The 21,167-nt window shown below is 38.8% G+C and overlaps 1 protein-coding gene across 6 annotated transcripts in view; it reads left to right on the top strand.

The window, feature by feature from the left end:
* The window catches only part of ehbp1 (EH domain binding protein 1), a 174,772-nt gene that overhangs the window by 7,635 nt on the left and 145,970 nt on the right, over window positions 1-21,167 (top strand). For all 6 annotated transcript variants that reach the window (XM_084735308.1, XM_084735307.1, XM_084735309.1 and 3 more), the window contains exons 3-5: window positions 15,489-15,546; window positions 15,646-15,741; window positions 21,044-21,097. In XM_084735308.1, coding sequence (XP_084591434.1) covers window positions 15,489-15,546; window positions 15,646-15,741; window positions 21,044-21,097 — 208 coding nt within the window. The remainder of the gene's footprint in view (window positions 1-15,488; window positions 15,547-15,645; window positions 15,742-21,043; window positions 21,098-21,167) is intronic.

Below are 21,167 nucleotides of genomic sequence, written 5' to 3'. Positions count from 1 at the left end.
AGAGGAGACAGGAGAGGGAGGGGAGAGCGCTTGTTTTGTGTGAGCGCGGCAGCAGGCGTCAAGCCAGAGTGGTACAGGCAGAGACAAGAGGAGAGAAAACGGAGGAAAGTTACAGCGGCAGCTCCCTGATTCCAAAAATGAAACACATGCGGGTCCTCATGACATGTATCGATGGTGACGCATTGATTTGTTTCCGATTCATGTTCAGCTTTTTACCAATACAGGGTGTCAGAACTGATGCACTCATATCTAACACATTAAAGTCCGATGCATCGGATGCATGAGTGAATCGTTACACCCCTACTATTTATTTATTATTCATTCATTATATGCTTAATATTTTTACGTTATTTGTTCAGTCACTTGTGAAGCGCAGCAGTGAGGACTGCACTTGAAACACATCAGCAAACTGCATTACCTTGAAAGGTAAAGCCTTGAAGGCTTTGATTCCCACAACTGCCAGAATTAACCAGCATGATTTCATCAGTGTGTCCTTGAGCAAAACACTGAATCTCTGCATGTTCACTCATTGCATTGCCACTGAATAAAAGCATTCATAAATACCAAAAGTGCAAAAGTGTGTAAATGAATGTCAGTCACAGAAACCACAGAGCAAGCATCAGGCTGTCAGTTAAGTAATGGCTCACTATTTCAGTGGAAGTGACCAGTGTGTGTCAGGCTGTGACATGTCTTCTTCTGTTCAACATGTGTGCATTATGGCAAACGTCCATCATGTCTCTGCCAGAGAAACATCTTCCTGCCAAATTGTCTGACGTGGCTCTCCATTCTATTCAAATTTGAAGGCCTTGACACATTCCTGCGTATATGTTTGCCAGGAGATGGTTTCACTGCCAGGAGATCGTACAGTGCTGTTGTTTCTGTTGTGCAAAAGTTTCGGATGGATTCATACAATCTGGGTTAGCATTGGCTACAAGGTTTTGGACACTCTTCCACTGGGTTTTATAATTATATAGAATACATCTTCTGTTGTTTCTCACAGTGTAGCAACATAGTCTGATATTAAGGCTTCAGTCACTGATTTGCCTTGATATACTTACTCATAGGTCTTTGTCTTAATGTTATTGGAAGTTTGAACTAATGCCAGAAAAATGCTCAGTCTGAGGTGAAGACAAACAAATGCAAGGCTGCCGTCTCTTTTCACTGGACATTATGACTAGAGATTTAAATATGTTGGGCTTCAACAGATATTCCCGGTAGAAAACCTGTAATTACCGGAGTTAAGGAAACACTGATCTTAGTGATTTTTTTATTATGCCTGGGCCACAATACAAGACTTTCAAAGTGGTCAGATCACTGTGCAGCTCACCCTAAGCCACTCTGTCTTGTAATCATGAGCCTTGAAGTTGTTGTGCTTTGCATACTACATGACTGATCAGAGACAGGGGGTCATTTCACCAAAGGAATCCTTCCGTCTGCTCTCCAAACTACATTTTGTCACAAAACCATGCTACAAATGAAATTATATCATTTACACTGAAGCATCAGTGTGAAGCACATTACTATTGTGTTTGCATCCAGATATGACTAGGATATTAAGTGTCCATAGCAACCAATAAAGTTTTGACAGTGAGGACAGAGACAAAGATATGCTTTAATCATAAGTGTGTTAATTAACCCGGATACGTAGCATCCAGCCTCCTCATCTTGAAAATGTGTATCAGCAGAGCACCATCGCTTCTAGTTGCATATGGAGGAAACAGTGAGACTACAAATTGTCATGAATAGCAGGGTAGATGTGATATTAGATTATTTGTCCCGAAGCATCAGTGTGCATCATGTGTTGTCTCGCAAAATCAGATGTGTTTCTACAGAGCTGTGTGAGTGCTGCTGGAGGCAGAGCTCATTTTAGAACTTAATAGCCACTGTGGTTTTACAATTACTTTGTGCTCATTTTTAGATATAAATACATATAAAAGTTGTAGTAGTTCTATTTTCTATATTTGAGCGTTCTTTCTATACTTTCTGCTGTTCCTCTGCTCCTCCATCTCTCCCTCCTCTGTCTCCCTATCCAGTCCTCTCTCAGCCCGTGTCTGCAGCTCTCAGCCTGGTGTGCTGTGCCTGTTGTCATTGGTTATAGCTTATTCGTGGCTTCTTGAGTTGTCCCAGACACAACCAGATATTAAACCTGTTTGATATCTGTCTCGGTGGCAACAAGTCTCTAGTAACCTCTCACTGAGCTCTGCATCACATCTTTGAGCAGTTTGCAATCCTCGCTTTTGGGTGCATACAGCAATTTGCCTCTGATTGTAACGGGTTTGTCAGCAATATCCAGAATTTGTCAGTGAATGGAGGATCAGAGCTAAAACTGAATAGTGTGGCCTTGCCTTAACACTTCACTGTTAGTTTTACGTGTATTGTGGTTGTCTAAAACAACAACGACTGCAGACAAAGCAGGTGGAAATATCAGTCTTCTACTTTTTTCCCTACTTTTGACTTGAGTTGTTGCCACCTTGAGACTGGCTAAACCGATTAATTAATCACTAATAAAGACCACAATAATATATAACCCCTCTTTATGCAGCTTGTTCAGCAAGGTGTTACTGTTGTGCCATTATTCTGTCTCATTGTCTATATAAAAGTTATGAACGTGGAATGGGGGTTGTTTTTGTTTTGCTTCTGATCTGCCAGTGGAGGTAGTAATGGAGCCAAATTATGTCTGTGTAAAAGCGTGAGCTGGATTCCCAACTGCTTGTAATTTTTTTTAATGATGTACTTGTTGGCTCTGTGTAAACAGAGAGAGAGTTTTCACTAAGCATACACAGACGGGACAAATCGCCACAGATCATTACACAAGCTGATCCTTTTCGCTTAGACTAGTTGTTGCAGAGGAAGCAACTAACCAGGAACACAAAAAACCTTATTTTTTAAATTCATGAGGTTATCAGGTCTATCACATATTGATCAGTGCAGTTGTGTTACATTACGCCTTTTTCATTTCAGCATGCTGTATAAAATCACACATGGGGGCATGTCTATGGCAGCGTTGTTGGGTTCACTGTAACAAAGCAAATGTGGTGTAGAAACGAGCCTTAATTGTGGCAGTATTGTGCGATCTTTGTGCAAAAGGGGCTGTTAAACGAATGCTTTAGCTAACACCTGGCTCAAGTTACCTAGCTAGACTGTTTCAGTCCAGTGACTAATAAAAAAACATCCATTTAAATTTGTGGGAACATTTCAGAATCATCATACTTTTTGTATGTCTCATGCTGAATTGCCAGCCAGTGATAGTAACTGTAGTAACATCTTGAGAAGATGTGCTCCCTTTTCTATGATCCCCAGAATAAAGGAATGCTGTTAGTCTTGAGCACTGAGGTGTTTTCATAGTTGATACTTGAGTTGTTCCAATTTGTGTGCTAGCTTATCACTTCCTTAAGTATAGCATTTGCTGCTGAATTAACTCTGACAATTGTTTTGTCCTCTCTGTACAGCTTGCAGCTCTTTATCTCCTCCTCCTGTGATTCTGCAATTGTTTTCTTGCACCAAACCACTGCTGTCATCTGGGGCAGCTCTCACACTGTCATTAATGCATCCCCTCACTTTTTTTCTCACTTCCCTCTTTCCAATAATGTCACTTTAACTGCTTTGCAGTGGAATCCACCCAACTGTAGTTGTTCTGTGCTGCAATTATGGACACAAACAGGCATTTACACACCCCCTCCCACACACACCAAGAGACATGAAACATTGCAGGGCGGTAAAGCAGTCAATGGGGTGTTAAAAGTGATGAAAACTCTGCTGGTGTGTCTGCCTCTGCTGCTGTCAGGCAGAGAAACACATGGCCCTGGAGACTGCTCATCATCATCAGCCACCAGAGCAGTGCTGCAGCATCTGCAGGCTGATAAATCCTTACTGTATGTGTGTCAGGATGGCAAAGTAAAATGCCATAAGTGTACTAGTGTTATATTTTTGGAAACCTTGTTCTTAAAAACTGTGATTTGTGCAGGTGGAATTGAACATCTACAACCTGCAGCTGATATGGGCCTAAAATTTAGTTCCCTTTTTGGTAGTAAAAGGTTTTATCCCCTACTGTCCTGTTCTATGAAGCAGAAGCAGAATGTGGTCTCTACAGGCCAGTAAACTCCCTCTGCCCTTTCGTCTTTTGGAAAAGTTATGGTGGTGGTAATTTTTCACACTGCAATGGGTAGAACAGAAATATAGTCCTTCTGCACACCAATCTATAGCCTAGTTTCTTCACCACAGTTACTGTAATGTCTGTGGGCTAATGGTCACAACACATTTCCTTCTCTAAATGCTCTCAGCCACAAGCAGCAAACATTTGTTCAATGATAAAATGAAGGAAATAAAAATAGGAAGAGAATATCAAACACAATGAAGAAAAGTTTTGTTTGCCAGCAACTATGACCAGCTTTCAGAACTGCAAAGCTTGTCTTCTGTTAAGAATATTTTTTTTAAAATCCAGCTTGTTGGTAAGGCGAAATAAAATAAATAAAATAATCACTGCTGAAGCTGCGGTCACCTGATTGCTCTATTTCTGCCTTAAGAAATGGATCTTGCTGTCCTCACCAGGGCTCCTTGTTTCTCTGCTGTTGGTACCCTTGTAGCACATGATGGTTGTGATTCCTGCTTTGTCAGTCTCCCCCTTTGGGCTGTTAGCAAGCTGGGTTAGCAAGAAGAGATTTTTATTACTAATTTATCCTACTGAAAGGCAGCGTCCTATCATTCTCTTATTTATTTTGGAGATGCTCCCAAACACATGATCTAAATGATTCCTACTGTGCCTGATCTCTCCCTGGGGCTTTGATTGTGCTATCTTGTTCTGTGGTAGTAAGGTGTATGTATTTTGTCTGCTGTTTGTACTCAATTTGCTTCCCTGTATCAAATTTGAATCCCTCTATTTCTTCTTATTTTTATTTTTGCATGAAAGTAATCAGGGAAGTTTTATTGGGAACATATGCTGCCTTCACCAATGTCTTGCTTTACCCTAGATGTTGATGGGTGTTAATGAGCTATCACTGTTTTGCTTTTGCCTGCTTATATAGAACCAAAGTTTGCATGCGAGTCCCAAATGTGTTTATCTGGCTTGTTTCTTTCTCATGAGACTTAAACAGTAGAAAGACTCATTTAGTTTGCATAGAAAATGCATTACTTTGAGCTTCCTTCATGGAGGCTTTTTCAGACATACAGTTAATGTGGACTCCCCCACCACTGCAGAAATCTAATGATAAGGGAGGAATGAAAGTGCATTGGAGCTGTGCCAGTAACCTTAAGCAACAAGACTAAATGATGCAGAGCATTCCCAATGTGTACACTTCTCTTGCAGCATCTTTTACACTTCATAAGTTGTGGGGGGCTATCAGAAAAAAAAATACACAAACTGTAGACAATGCCCATTAGTTTTATTGGTTATCATTCCAGACTATGGTCAACTTTACATTCACAGCACACACCCGCTATTATGCTACTAATTATTTTTTCAGTGTCTTTTACCCTTCACCCATGAGTCAGTCCTGTCAGCAAAGAAACATTTAATTTTCTTCTCCTGAATGTCAGTCATTGCCACTTAGAGTCCACTTTTGTAACATTTCCCTCTTCTCTGCTCCCTATATGTTTTCTCAGGGGGTTACATTTAAATTACTCTTACCTGACCTCCATCCCTCAGGGCAGGTGGAGCTTTTGAACTTCACTCTCATCTGTCCAACCTACCTGCTTTTTCCCTTAGAACTTGCTCTTACCGAGTTTCTCTCCTCAGCCACACATGACCTCCAGTTCATCTATCTCTGCAGTTGATCTCTTGAGTGTCTCCATGTAACTATCCTTTTAAGCAAACGTTGTGAATTTCTCAAAAATAACACGCAGCTTACTTGAAACGCACCAGGCTGCTAACTGAATTTAAAATGCAGCTGCTTCAAAAGAGTCTTCATGCTTGATGTCTTCACACCCTCACTGGGAATAATGAAGTCTGTAAATGTCTAGAAAAATGTTTTCCAGTCCCAACATGTGGTCACAATATGCATCTTTTTAGTTGTAGATCATTTGTCACATCAGATACTGTATTGATGTTAACAATAGTCTTCATAAAAAGAGAGAGATGACACAGCAGAATCCAGCTGGGCAATGGAATAGGTGAAATGTGTTAATCACCAGCTATATTTAACTAGGGCTGGGCAATACACTGATATATTGATGTTCTGATATGAGACTAGATATTGTCTTAGATCGTTATATTGTGAAATTGTCTGTTCCTGGTTTTCAAGGCTACATTACAGTAAAGTGATGTAACCTTTTAAATCTAACAGACTCTTCTAGCTGTTCTATTATTTGCCTTTACCCTCTTAGTCATTATATCCACATTACTGATGATTTTACTGTCAAAAATCTAATTGGTGAAAGTACCAATAGTTACCCTAAAATACTATTACAATATCAATATTTACTTATTTGTTCAAAAATATTGTGATATTTGATTTTATCCATATTGGCCAGCCTCATCATTTGCACTATTTGAGAATTTATGATCTGTTATTTTAGACAATATGTGTATATTGAGATATAGGCCTGTATTGTTTATCACGGAAAAGCCTAAAAACACAGATATATTGCCCAGCCCTGCATTTAGTAAGACAGTATTTCATCAATCCGATCAAAATAAATCTGATTAGAAATTACAATTTAACTGTTTACATGGACACTAAATAAAGTGATGTGATTAAACATGTATTTACATGCCCCAAAGCATTAATCAGACTTTTTTGACATTGGAGTTGTTCTGCCTGCTGTGAAGCATCTAATCTGCTGGAAGTACAAACACTTGTGTCTGTCAAGTAATTTTCGAGATGTACCAGCAACAATATTAGTATTTTTAAATCTTTAAAAGGTTCTAACAGAGAGGTTGTATTCAGTACTGACCAGTTCTGTTTTGCTATCGCCGTGTTTCTGTCCCTCCCAGGAACTTGTTCATGACATGTCACCTCCCCTCACGTGGAGCAGACATGCACAGAAAGAATAGCCTATTGTCTGCTTATTCTAACCAGAGGGAAATGTTTAGTGTAAGTGTTTACATGGTTATTATTTTAATAGTGAACACATTATCTAAGGTTTACACCACCTCCCTCAAGCAGATTAAAAATTCCTTCCTATCCAGCCACTGTCTTCTGATTGAGGTACTTTTATTTTTGGGTTATTATTCTGATTATTTGTGGAATATGAGGGTCCATGTAAACTCAACTTCTAGTGATAATCTTCTAATCTGGCCATAAAGCATGTAGAGGAAATGTAAGAGTCAAATTTAGGGAAGTAATGGTAGACATTAGCTCATTCAGAAGTTAGAAGACACTGTGATGTCTGTCAGACTTGGTATCTTGGTGACATATGTTTCATGCACAGTCATTATATCATCATATTTGTTTGATGCTGGAAATGAAATTTAATTTAACAAAATCTTACACTTAAAGTAGCCTTGGTACACATTTTGCAGCAGTTACAAAGAGCATACACAAACGGGCACGATCAAGCAAGCCAATTAGTGAGGCGCTTTAGCTTTCACTCCAGACACTTGAGTCTGGCTTTAGTGCTTTCAGCAGCAACTCTACGTCATTGACCCAGCTCTTGGTTGTCAGTACACAGTGGCTGACTGTCAACGTAGTCCAGATGAGCTCAGTGATACACATGCATACACAAACATACTCACACGTCTAACTATTTTCTGAAGACCAACTTGAAATATTGTAGTTTACAACGGATTGCAAAGGTCACCAGTTTTTTTATTGGCTAACAACAAGCTTTGAAATGCTTACAGAAACTTCTCAAACAACTTCTACATCATAATTTTTTAGACTCTGTTAGTACCGAGTGTTTCAATAGATTGAAATATTTCAGGTGAGGTAGGAACAATGGAGGCTCATTAAAAAGTCTTATCTTAAACAAAACCTCCTTAGATGCAGTGAGGACAAGGGCTGGGTATCAATACCTTTAAGCTATCAATTGAAATAACCAGTACCCAGTAGTATAGAAACCTTTCTAGTCAAACAGTACTTTGAAAAAAAAGACTATTTACGTGGGTTGGCTCACAGCCAAAAACCAATAAAGATGAACATTAAAAAAAGTATTGATTGAAGTGCTCCTTTGGTATCAGTATCACTTAAAGAGTAACGGTATTGATACTGGCATTGTAATTTTTAAATGAGACCCAAGCCAAATGAGGAGATTTGTTGTTTGTCATACCCTGTGAACACTACATTACACAGCCTTAGTGTAGATTTAGTCATGTTCAGTTTATCAGACAGTCTGGGAAGTGACAGTCACACAGATTGTGTTTTGCACTTCTACATCTGTCTTGATAGTTAAGGCCACACTCTGATAGCATAGCAAAGTGAGAGCAGTCCTCCCTCTTGGCATCTTTCTTCCTCTTTTCCCTTTGTCATTTGTCTCTTTCCACTCTCAACCATCCTCTTGATGCTGTCTTTGCTGAATCAGAAATTGCCAAGTGGGTCGGGTACAAAAAAACACATTTTTAGCTAAGCTTTTCATGATGAGACTGTTACATTCTCAGTAAACAGCATTTTTTAAAGCATTTAAGTTGTCAACATGTTATTTCTTTCATTTTGAAGACATCTCTGGTAAAAAGTGGCCATGCCTGTGGTCTTCTCTGGCACTGCAGAATCCAGAGATCCCCTGTCAAAGTGTGAGATTTGAAGTTTAAATTTCTGTAGTTCTCACTCTTTGTTTCATTCAGTTTTGGTCAATCTCGATGCATATTAAGATCATTTTAAAGCGTATTCTACTGTATAATGTCCTTTAAACAACCCTATATCAGAAGCAGAAAAAAAACTTAGGTGGGATGATTGTGCCTCAAGAGGCAGAATGGGTTTGCCGTTGGTATGTGAATGTGTATGTGACTGTGGGCACGAATAGGTGCGACATGTAGTTGTTAACTAGATGTTATTTGGCTTCAAAAGTGCTATATAAATGCAAGTCCATTTACCATTCAGGTAACCATGAAGTATTCTTGACTCCATCCATCTTGGACCCTGTGTCTGTATAATACTAGGGGTGCAACGGATCAAAAAACTCATGGTTCAGTTGTGTTTTGCTGTTTAATCCAATAATTTGATATTTCTGATGCTGGAAACATAAAACTCACTATTTTCTGTAGAATACTTGTTGTGTTAAGAACAACAAATGTAAAATCTTTTTTCATACACTGGATATAAATGCAAGAGCAGAGTGAAAAAACACATTTTATATTGTTACATTCCTGTTGCACACAGACAGTATTAAAATGTATATTCATGGTTAAGGATAAATATGCAGTGAAGGAGCAGTATTAGAGTGTAGTCTATTATTGACATCCTGTTTGCATGTATCACATCGCAGTCTTCAGTCACATCATATATCACAAGATAATAACACTTCATGCATTGCATTGAGGACCGCAACTAACCATTATTTTCATTGTCGATCAATCTATCGTGTATTTTCTTGATAATCAAATTGTTTTTTAGTCTATAAAATGTTGGCGAAACATGTTGATCAGTGTGTCAATTGTTTCAGCTCTATTTGCACTGGTGCAGACTGTGGTTCAGAGTGCATATGTGAAAACAGACAATTGGACTATGTCCTGAGAATTAGGTCTGGACATTGTCACAATGTACCTCCTCACACACACAGCACACATTAGGAGATTGTCCCTGCAAGATGTCTTCACACTTGATGGAAATAATCCATATGGTTTAGGCGAGGGGTGGTGCCTGCAGAGCATGCAGGAAGAGGACTCATCTGTAATAATGACTGTTATTGCATTGATATCAATACAGACACTGAAAATGAACAAACTGATGGAAGTGGAGATAGTGGATGATAGATGTGGAGATCAGCAGACTCCAGTCTGCTAACTCAGCAGATATAGTTTTTTTCTCAGGATGCCACTATGCATTCATCTTCCTGAGAAAAAAAAAAAGATTGCTGCTTGGTAGAAGAGACACTTGGTGATGCCCTGCTTTTTCTGACTGTAATCTGATGCTTTCACATCACAGATGATGAAGAAAGGCATTAAAGTGAGCTAAAAAACACAAAGTTATGGTGGCTGGCTGTTACTAATTGGCAGGTACCCACTAACTCCGAACACTGAGCTGCTGTATTCATACATGCAGCTCACCCAGAAATAGGACTCGGGAGCTGGCAGGATGATGCCCAGACCAAAAAATGCGGACATTTGTGTTCACACACAGCTCCTTCATGTAGCTTCTGCATAACTGCAGAGTTGCAGTGCATATGTGCAAAGGATTTAAGAGATTGCATATCATTGTGCCTGTATGTATTGCAGTGGAGTGTCTGTTTTAGTATGCCTTGCATCACTATAGCCTGTGATATGTTTCATTTCACTACTACTATATTACAGCACAAAGAAATCTGCATTTTCCTCTCTGGTAATATCTGTGATTGACAGGCAGACGAGAAGTCTGTCAGCAGACGTCAAAGCTCCTCCTCCTCTGAGCAATGTCAGCATTTGGTCTGGGTGATGCATTATCCCCTTTTAGTTGCCTGTCTCTAAACCATACACATGCACATGCACACACAATGAATTCATATCAGAGTGACATCACACCCCCCCGATCTGAAGTGCCATTTAATTACTACCTTTGTTGACTATTTTTTTGAACACACCCCTGCCAGTTTTCTTGCGTTTCTGTTGAAGAAATATAGGTGTATATTTTCGCTTTTTATCCACAGATATTACAACTATTTTGGCTTTTTAATGTGTCATAAGCCTGTTTTGTACAGACCTGCGGCAGTAAAAGACTGGGTATGCCGGTGGAATGTTGCTAGAAATATGGGGGTCATGCAGAGTTTTTTTTTTTTGTCCTTCAGCTGATTCAGTGATAAAAATGGAAATCAATATTAAGTGACTGTGGCAACTTTCAAATTCCAAGAGGGAAAGCACTCTTGGAATTTCAAAGTTGCCACAGTCACTATTGTGTTTTTAAAAATACATGATACTTTATCGCTGAGTTCATCACTCAGCTATATTTTATTGCTGTACCACTGAAATAAACTGAGCCCTACCCTGCTATATGTTTGGATTTGTAACACTTTCTGCATGTAGTTAGCGTGCCTGTGTGTGAACATGGCTGTCATATCAAATGTGAAGTTCCTTCCTCTTGTCTAAAAGGAAAGATACGGCAGCCACAACTTCCCGACACACCTTTAATTTCCAACCAGGCAGAGCCTCATTTAAACAGCCAAACTGTTTTGTTTTTTGTTTTTTTTGCTGAGCAAGCTACATTTTCACATCTGTGCTTTAAGTGGCACATATTATCATAATATGTTGTCGTAAGATTACAGGATGATTTAATATTTGAGAAGCCACCTACCTGTTCCCCTGAGCTCTGCAAAGGCTAAATCGTTAAATGTACAGACACATGTGAATCGTGTCTTTCTGACATCAATGTGATGGAACAGATTCACTTAATTTTAAACTAGCTCTGCAGTATACACCTACCCTGCTTTTCTTTATTTTTATGTGTGTAACTGCAGCCCAGAGTGACTTCTTATGTTTTTTTTTACTTGTGCCCATAATCACACGGTTTTTGTATTGAGCTGTTAAAGCTGTCATAGCAGCACTGTGGATGAGCTGATGGAGCGTAGACACTGATAATGAACTGCAGCCACTGCTGAGATGTTGCCTTCAATGCTCGGCTGGAGGAGACAAAGTGTAATACACACTCAGTATACAAAAATACATTCGGCAGCAGCATGCAGCTGACTACTGAATTTAGATTATAGAAAAATGCATTTTTAAAAAGCAGAATTTCTCTATGAAATGGTTTCAAAAGTCTGAGATTGTGGTAATGAATACACCAGACATAAACATAAACATACATGAAACACCAGTTAAAAAGATCTACATGGAAGGAGCGTGACTGGCACTGTAGCTGGCAGGTGGTGTGTATGAAAATAGACTATATGAACCTAAAAAACATCTTCTACATTAACTGCAGGGTGATGGGTTCCTGCAACAATTTGTGCTTAAGTGGCATTGCTTAAGGGAAACCTTGAATACCCACATACTAACTAATTGCAGGTTTCTATGGATGAGAGCTACGGCTAAATATCTGTAATGTAAATGTAGGAGGGTTTAACCGTTTTGTGTCAATCTCAGAGGGCTCTCAACTCAGCTCCTGCTGAGCTTGCTAACCCACTTTTACTCTTATCTGCCCTGTCTCTCCAGCCCACACACAGACATACACACATAAAGACCATCACAGATTCCTCTCCATCTCTCTTACATCTTTTAAAACTTTGTGTTGATCTCTTTTTTTTTTTGTTTTTACATTTTTATTTTTATTTTTATGTATTTTATTTTATTTTTATTTTTTTTATTTTTTTTTTGTCACATGGAGACCAAAGCCTGTTGTGGCCAGTCAGACTTATATATACCCTTTATCACATGTGCATACTCATTCTTTCATTTTTTTTTCTCTTTGATTGTCTTAGTTACTCTTATCCAGGTCAAATATTTTTTGTACAGACCGAATCATACAAAGGCAATTAGGGTATACATGACATTTGTTAAATGCAAATGAAAATAATCTATTATTTGGATTGTTCATACAAACAAAAACACCTGGCTCACATGAGACAACACTTGAATTCAAACCTCAAATTCAGTGTAAACTGAAGGCTTTGATGTTAAAATAGCCTTTTTTAATGAGTGAGTGCTGCTGAACACACATGATGAATACACACTTTAAATGTCTTTCTTCAGGGCTCCCTGTGGCCATCTTCATCACATTTTTTTCTTCTGTTGTGGCATTCCTCTCTGATGGCTCACCGACTTCTGTTAAACACCGAAGGAACATGCAGCCTTGAGGTTGAAGCTGAGCATGACAGAAAGCTCCACCAGAAAGTGAGAAGAAGTCAGTTAGCCTGCAGGCGAATGGTTTAAATTTTTCTCATAGCACATCAAGTACTGTACAAAGGAAAAAAATAAGGGGATGGTATTTTGTGTGCGTCTGCATGCTCTCTGATATGGCCTGTGTTGTTGGACAATAGCTTCTCTATGTGAGGCCTCTCCTCAAGGCTGAAATTGTTGCCCGTCATTCTCCCTCTCTTCTTCTCTCCTCCTCTCCTCCTCCTTTTCCCTCTCACTCCTCCTCTGTCCTTCTCTCTCTGTCCTTCTGTTTTCTTCTTCTTTCCCTCTTTTCCTCTCTTCTGTGTCTTCTTTCTCTCTCTCTGTCACACAGTCTGTCATTCTTTTCCCAGAATGACTGCTCCCCCGTTGTTTTTCAAGAGTCTTTGACACATTGGCCCATGTACACATTAAATCAGTGTTATGCTTGCTATGCTTGGAGTCTGTCCACACAAACCACAGACAGCTATCTCTCAGACCCACTGATGCAGGGATATTGCCCCCGATACAGAGGATATTCAGCATTTCAGCATTACCACATGTTGACTGTATTTTCATGTGTTGTCAGTCATGGTGCCTTGCCAGCCAGTGTGTGGTGTTCTTGCCTCTAATTGAAGTGTACAGTAGTAAGACTTGGCAAAAACAGTAATGCCTGACCAATACTGAATTTTTGAGGCAGACACCAATTGACGTTTGATAGTTAAACAATGTATTGGCAAATATTCTTTTTTTTTTTTTTTTTTTTTCAATTTGATCACTTTTTTTTGCACAACATTCAAACACAACATGGACAACATATTAACAACATATTAAGGGGGAGAGAAGAGGGACAGTGTACTGCTGAAAAATAAACAAGTCAGTGCTCTCTGGTGTATGGTTTATGTGACACCATTTCTAAAATATTTAAAACATATTTTTGGCATTTCTGTATTTTAATTTATTGTGATTTATAGATTTATAGTATAACACTGATGTAGCCCTGGACGGTTCAGCAGTCGGGCTTTAACAGAGCCTGATAGAATAAAGTGATTTTAATTGATCCCTGTAGGGCAATTTGCTCTCATTCTTTTCTCCATTGTGAGGTTAGAGGTCAGGCTCAGTTACTGAGTGTCAGAGTGGTAGCTTGAGCTGAAGAGAATAAGAACATGGGGTGGATACGTACCAAGATCTTAAATCCGGGCTCTTCGATTGACTGCCAGTCTCATTGATTGGCATCTGCTAATTGCTCTGCTGTCTTTGACCAAAAGCCAAAGTATGGTTTGAATAAGGATTTGGAAAGTAAATGTATTTTATGAATGCACTCTTGCAAGGTAAGCCAGGGTCCGTTCCTGACAGTTTGATTCAGGTTTGATCGTAAATACAGTGATGCACTGGTCCAACTTTTTCATTTCAGATACTGATTCCAATATCCAAATTAAAACTCTGTATGCCTCACTGTGTGGTTCTCTTTGAAATAGATTTCATTTGAGATAACAAGAGGCCAGGGATTTCTGTGTCTCTAAAAACGTCAGCAACACGAAGTGGGTGAATAAAAAAAAAAACAGATAGTGGAAGAGCAGAATTTTTCTAATGATACAGACAAAGAAAGCCATATTTAATGTAGATTGATCACATCATGGCTGATGCCCAATTCGCTCAATAAGTTTATATCGGACTGATACTGATCCAGGGCATATCTGCTCAAATATAAATATTGTTAAGAATTAAATGTTACTATTAAGTGTTACTTTAAAAATTTAAACATTTCATTGTCAGAACTGGTGTGTCCCCCTACACCACACACTCATGTTTATAATATTCAGATGTACTAGGAGTGACAGGCAAGCAGGTCCAGACTTGCCAGTTTGCCGGCTAGCTAACTGCTGTAGCTGTGTTTTGGATGATTTCTCAGGCTTACTGCAAGTGAGGGAGAACTATTGACAGTCCGAGATTTATCACAGTGTTCTTTTCAAATCAAGTCGGTTTTAAGTTATTAAACAGCTCCAAGTATGTGTAAGGTCAGCTACTGATCTGTAAAAACTTTGCCCCTCTGTCTTTATACTTAGATCAATAGTCATTTTAACTTATTTACTTTCTAATCATGATGGACACACTGATATAGCAGCAGAATGGACCATGATGGCTCCACTGTATTGCATCGTTGCACTAAATGTCTTTATGTCTTTGTGTTTATGTCTCCTGTCAGTTGTCAGTGCAGTATGACTCTGACCTGGATTGGGTTAGGTTGTCGTAAGTCTCAGCCTCCTTCAGTATTTTTCCTGTCACACAAAACCGTTGTGTGTATATGTTTCTGTGTGTGTCCTGTTGTGAATGCTGCAGTCCACAGAGACAAAGTCAGGGTTTAGCTGTGTCTCATGATTTATTCATACCAAGAGTGGCTGTGCAGGTGTGTGTATGCGTTGTCATTGGCATATGTGTACAGCAGTAGGCTTATCAGGGTTTTCAAACGTAGGGCATTCAGATATAAGCTCTAATCAATAGGACTAATGGTCTTCACATGTTGGTGTGTAGGTAGATGGAGGCACAGAGATATGTGGATTGATGAAAAAATACCCTTTTGCCTTTTCCACTCATGTGTCTTTTCTGTTCTTCCTCACAGGCAACCAGACAAACTGGTGGTGGTTTGGACACGCAGGAGTCGGCGGAAATCCTCCAAGGTTTGTATTTGTTAAGTGGCATTCTGAAAACAAGTTAAATAACAATAAGATAAAAAGTTTCTCACTTGCAAATATATTTTTGTGTCCTCTGTCCTGCAGTCACACAGCTGGCAGCCTGGCATCAAAAATCCCTACAGAGGAGTGGTGGTGTGGCCAGTACCAGAGAACATCGAGATCACTGTCACTCTTTTTAAGGTTGGCGGTTGCTTTTTAGGACTCAGACAAGCATTTCTATGTTTAAGGTGGACTAGAGATGTTTGTGGAACATGAGGTCTTTATTCCAGTGAATAACAGAAAGGGTAACCTACAAAAATAATAAGAGTGATGCCCAGTCTCACCTCACCCTTTGCACTGAATATTGATTTTTATGAGTTGTTTACTTAAAGTAAATAGACTGACACACAAATGTAGCACAACGTGTATTTATTTATTGCATGGAAGGCATATATCATAAATATTATTAAATGATATTAAGCATGCAGAGAAGATTTTTTGTAGAGAAATAGTATTAACTTTTTTTTCGCAAAAAGGCTTTATGGGAAATCTTGTCCTCATTTTTTTATTTACGAAAAACTCTTACCTTTATTAAAGAAATGTGGACAATTTGATAAAGTTAGCAGTTGGGAATTTTTATTTATTTATTTATTTATTTCATGACTAGAAGGTTCTCAAAGGTATAACAATACAGTTTTGTCTGTAAATGACTCACATCCGCACACAGTATCTGTCACTGTGCCTGGCTTACTTAAACATGCTGAGCCTCTGTGCTGACAGGCTAGATCAGAGCTCAGTGTCTTGTTACCTCTCTCAATGTCTTAAATAGACCTGCCACAAATGGCTATGTACCTGCTTGTGCTTGGTGTAAGCGTTAGATTTTGACTTTGGCGTTGATTTTTACTTTCTGATCATGGGTGTATACATTAGCAGCTACATGACAGCAATGTAGTGAATCCCAATCAGTCACTTGATTCACAAGCTTCATACAATACTTCAGGTGAACTCACACACAATGAATGACAGGATTCATAGTGACAAAAAAAATCTGAGACGTTATTTATGTCCAGACCTTTGGGTACACTGTGATGTCAACTAGTTAAAAGCATACATGGAAAGTCAAACTTTAATGTGTTCCGACTCAGTTTTCTAGGTCTGAACTTGTTTTAGCACTATTGTACATGTCAGGGTATCTCTATTCTGAGCCCACTTCCACTTCCTGTCCCAGAGGAAGTAATAAAGCTCTTTCTGTAATGAGACACAAACCAAACCCACTGAAGGCCCAATTCACCCACATCCTCTGGACAAAGCCTCAAATCAAATAAGATCGCCTCTGCAATCAAAAAGCTTGTTGTCTGTGTAAGAACACTTTTCTTCCACTATCGCTGCTCTACTTCCATAGACCACTACGAGAAGGGGAGAGACTTCACCTCTCTATAGTGCATTCATGTTTTTAACCAACAGATGTTGCTAGTGAGATGTCAAAACAAGTTATCCAATCAAACCGCCTCACTGTAACTGGTGTTTAAAAAAAAGCATCTTAAAAACCCCCTGAAAATAAAATTCCCCAATGCCTAGGCCTGGTTTGGGTTCAACTTAAACTCGGTGGGTGACTGGGCTTGCAGTAATACACTCGGGGAAACCCTGATCTGACTAATATGAGCATAATATTTACTGCCAATTCAGACGTGGGCTCCACAAACTCTTGAGAAAAATATGTGATATGTGAATATCTGAAATGTTTCACTAATATCTCTTTTTTTTTGTCTGTTTGCTATTTTGTGCTGCTCTTCTCATTAGTTGGAGTCATACAATTCATTTAAACAAGGGACTCAAAGTAAGGATACTGCAGCCTCTACTGCAGCGATTTTGGCCAGCTGCCTCTTGACTTTTTGAACTTAATGGTTGTGCAATAGTAAAATGCTAGAGTACCCCTTCATTAACAAAAAATGTTTAAAGACAGTCAAGCAAAGCTGTGAAAATACAATACTCAGTAGCTTAAAATTTAGGTATTTCTGAAGTGTCTTGACTGAAGGTTAAAGCAAATGCTAACAGACCCCAGTCTGGCCTGAAGCTCTGCAGTGAAAACAGCTGAGCTCAGCAGTGTTGCAGCCTGCACCTCAGAGAGATGTTCTCCAACAGGCCGCCTGAACAGAACTTTGTAAATGGCAAGAAAAATACTGAAATTACTGAGTAACTTAACTGGGCAGCCTTCTGGCTGCTCATTCTGCAGGCAGAATCAATCCTTACAGAGACTATGTGCAGAGAGCAGAGTGGGCACTTAGTTCCAGCAAATCCTTAGTGAAGCACTCGACAAAGCTGTAGAAGAGCTATATGTCTGCCTGCACAAGGACAGAGCGCTTTTAAGTATTTTATTGATTAAGAGCCTTGTTAATGTTAAAGCCTCTGTAAACCCAAATCCACATTAGTCTTCTAACCATGTAACTTAGGGTCTTATGTACATAGTAGTAAGCATATAAGCAGTATTAGAAATATATAAATATATATATATATTAATGCAAATCTGAAATATTGCCACCTACGTTTTTGTACACTACTGTGTATCGGAGTTGATTTGGGCATATTTGTATTTGGAGACGTATTACGAAAACTACACAATTAATTCTACAAACCTCATAATCAATAATAAAATCCATGTCCACTTCCATGTGGGTGCAACAGAATTTCTCTTGTCCCGCTGCTGCAGTTGATCTCTGATTCTGACCCAACTCAGCTACGAAGAACTGAAGCTTTACTACTCCTTTAACACAAATGGTGACTTTATTTGATCAAAATAAATATTTGTTTAAGTGTATGCTATATTTATAACATTTTACCTGCTTTACTTTGTTGTTAGGCAGCCTTTTCCAACGATGAAATGAAGCTGCCATCTGTGCTCACTTCACACCCAAACAAACATGTTAAAACGCCAAAGTCACACTGAAGTCAAACTACACAAACTAACAAACACAAACTCCTTCAACTGTTTCTGTCTACAGAGTCTGGTGGTTGCAAAGAGAGCAGAGATGGCAGCTTCAGTTCCCCATTGGAAAACACTGTCTGATGATAAAGTGAAATGGTGAATCTGGTCTAAATATAGCATACAGTTAAATCAGTATTGATTTTTTTTTTTTTTTTTAGGTGGTGCTTTGTTTAGGTGGCTAAAATACATTTTGCTGCTGCCCGTGTTTACTTCGGTCCAAGCAAGTCATTACTTTGCTTCAGTGTTGGGACTCCTGTCACTCAAACGTGAGCTGACACGCCCCCATATTGTTGAAAACAGCAAAATTAGCAGTTTTTGAATCAGGTTGTCTAATAATTATGAACGTTTATTTTCACTCAGATCTTTGTGGATGCTTAATGAGAAACTAAACTTTGATATCATATATGCATTTTCATTATCTCAAGCCAAGTTTCTAGGAGCTTTAAAGCATGTTAATGACGGTATGTTAGGAAAAAAGCTTGTATACTGTGACTGACCTGTAGCGCTTGTTTACCAGCAGCACTAAAACACTGCAGAACAACACCATAAATAAACCGAGATAGCTGATGTTATGCTCTGTTGGCTTTTAGGGGTGGTTTATGTAATAATGTAGGATTGGAAATTTAAAAGAAAGAGGCAGCTGTATTATTGACTGTGTGTGTTTGTGCCCATGTGGGCGTTGTGTTTGAGCATTGTGCCAGACTGCAGGAATATTGATTTCCTGGGGTGTGTCACAGGCGCAGTCAGACAGAAAGGCCATCAGTGTTTGTGTGTGCATGTGTAGTACTGGGGCTGCAACAAACGATTATCTCTAGTACTGATTTTTATTGATTAATCACTTTTGTCTTTAAAAGGGAAAAAGTCATTGCAACAGTCTGAATAATAAAAATACTACATGCCTACCTGATATTACCATAGCCCGCATTTTGATAGTTAATCCCAATCTTTAATTTCTGACAGTGAGTCAGAGAAATGCAGCAGATTTGAGAAGCTACATCTTTTATTTATTTGTATTTTTACTTGATTGATGAATTTTCTCTTTAGGGGGTTGATTAGAATAGATTTGTGGTTGTGTGTATGTGCATCTGTTTGTGCTCATTGAAGGTACTGAAGATCGTTTATGTCAGAACAGTAAGACAGGGCCGCCTGCTGTCTCCCTGCCTCCATTACTGTCTACTCTCATCACCTCACAGCTAAACAGGCAGGAAGTGAGATAAGACAGAGACACAAATACAGTATATCAACAGAGAGGCACGCTGGACTAGACGGTCAGAAAGACAGAGCAAAGAACATGTATAAATTTGTATTTTTATTAGGGCTGTCAAAGTTAACTCATTAATAATGCTTTAACGCAAATTCCTTTAAACACCACTTTTAACGCCTGTTCTGTTATATTGGTCTGACCCATAGTTTGAATCAGAAGCGAGCGTCCATGTTGCCATAATGCCAAATGCAGTGCCTTTGAGGGTTTCTGGACAATATTTGTTATTGTTTTTGGTTGTATTTGATTTAATAAAATTACATTTGAATTACACTTTAAACACTTGAAATATATCCATTGAAGGTACATTCGCAATTAAATATTTTAATCGATTGACAGCGCTAATTTTTCTGTATTCTAATGTGATGATTCATGGATGTTTGCTCTTTTGGTGTGTTTGTTTTTCCTTTCAGCTCAAGGTTTCTTGCCAATTGAGAGAAGTCTTCTTTACAATCAAAACACATGATTAAAGATACACAGAAACACACAACGCATGATTAATGTCAGATTGGCCCAGCATATACAGAAGTACACTCAGCTGCTAGATTATTAAGTACATCTACCTAAAGCTAATGCAGTCTGATACAATAGCCCTGTTCGGTTTTTGTTATAAGAGTAAAACTACAAGAAATACCTGTGAAGCAATATAATTCAACATAACCGCAAACTGCAGCCTGCAAAATAAAATGAAAGTTGAAACAGGTAAAGCAAAAACTGGACATTATAACCTTAATGAAGGGAGGATTTATGGCAGAATTGTTGTATTGGACTGTATTAGTTTTAGCTAGGTGTAAAAAGCTGGTAATTGAGTGTACATAGACAGGCAATGGTTGTTGCGACCAGACAAGGAGTCATTAGCTCATTATTGTGTGATTAAAGGTTACCTAATTAATTCAAAACCTTCAGCACATTTATGAGAAGAGAAAGTGGACAGGCAAACCAGGTCAGTGGGTGAGGAGAGTGAGAACAGAGAGTGTGTTGGCACAGCAGATGAGCTGTCACTCATAAACTGTGGGTTTTCTGTGTCACAGCCAGGTTTTATGTTGTAGATCTACTGGTACAGTCATGACCAAAATGAAAATCTCAGTTAATGTAATTGTTTCAGGATTGTTTTCAGAATTACTCATTTGTTGCTTAAGATTGGTTGTGTGATTAGTCATCATTGTTTATGCTGATTTGATGTTGTCTCGAATGACCGTACCGTGGCTGCAGTCTGCGCTGTATATTATATTCTTAAGCATTTCTTTTTGCCTTCACAGGACCCGCATGCAGAGGAGTTTGAAGACAAGGAGTGGACGTTTGTCATTGAAAATGTAAGTACTAAATTATGTCTTTGTCATTTGTCCCCTCATTCTTTATATTGTTGTTTTTTTGCTTTGACAC

This window comes from Lutjanus erythropterus, chromosome 14 (genome assembly GCF_056507025.1).
Source record: "Lutjanus erythropterus isolate fLutEry1 chromosome 14, fLutEry1.hap2, whole genome shotgun sequence".
Taxonomy (NCBI): domain Eukaryota; kingdom Metazoa; phylum Chordata; class Actinopteri; order Lutjaniformes; family Lutjanidae; genus Lutjanus; species Lutjanus erythropterus.
The sequence above is the reverse complement of the archived record's forward strand: the minus strand, read 5'-3'. Positions and strand labels throughout refer to the sequence as shown.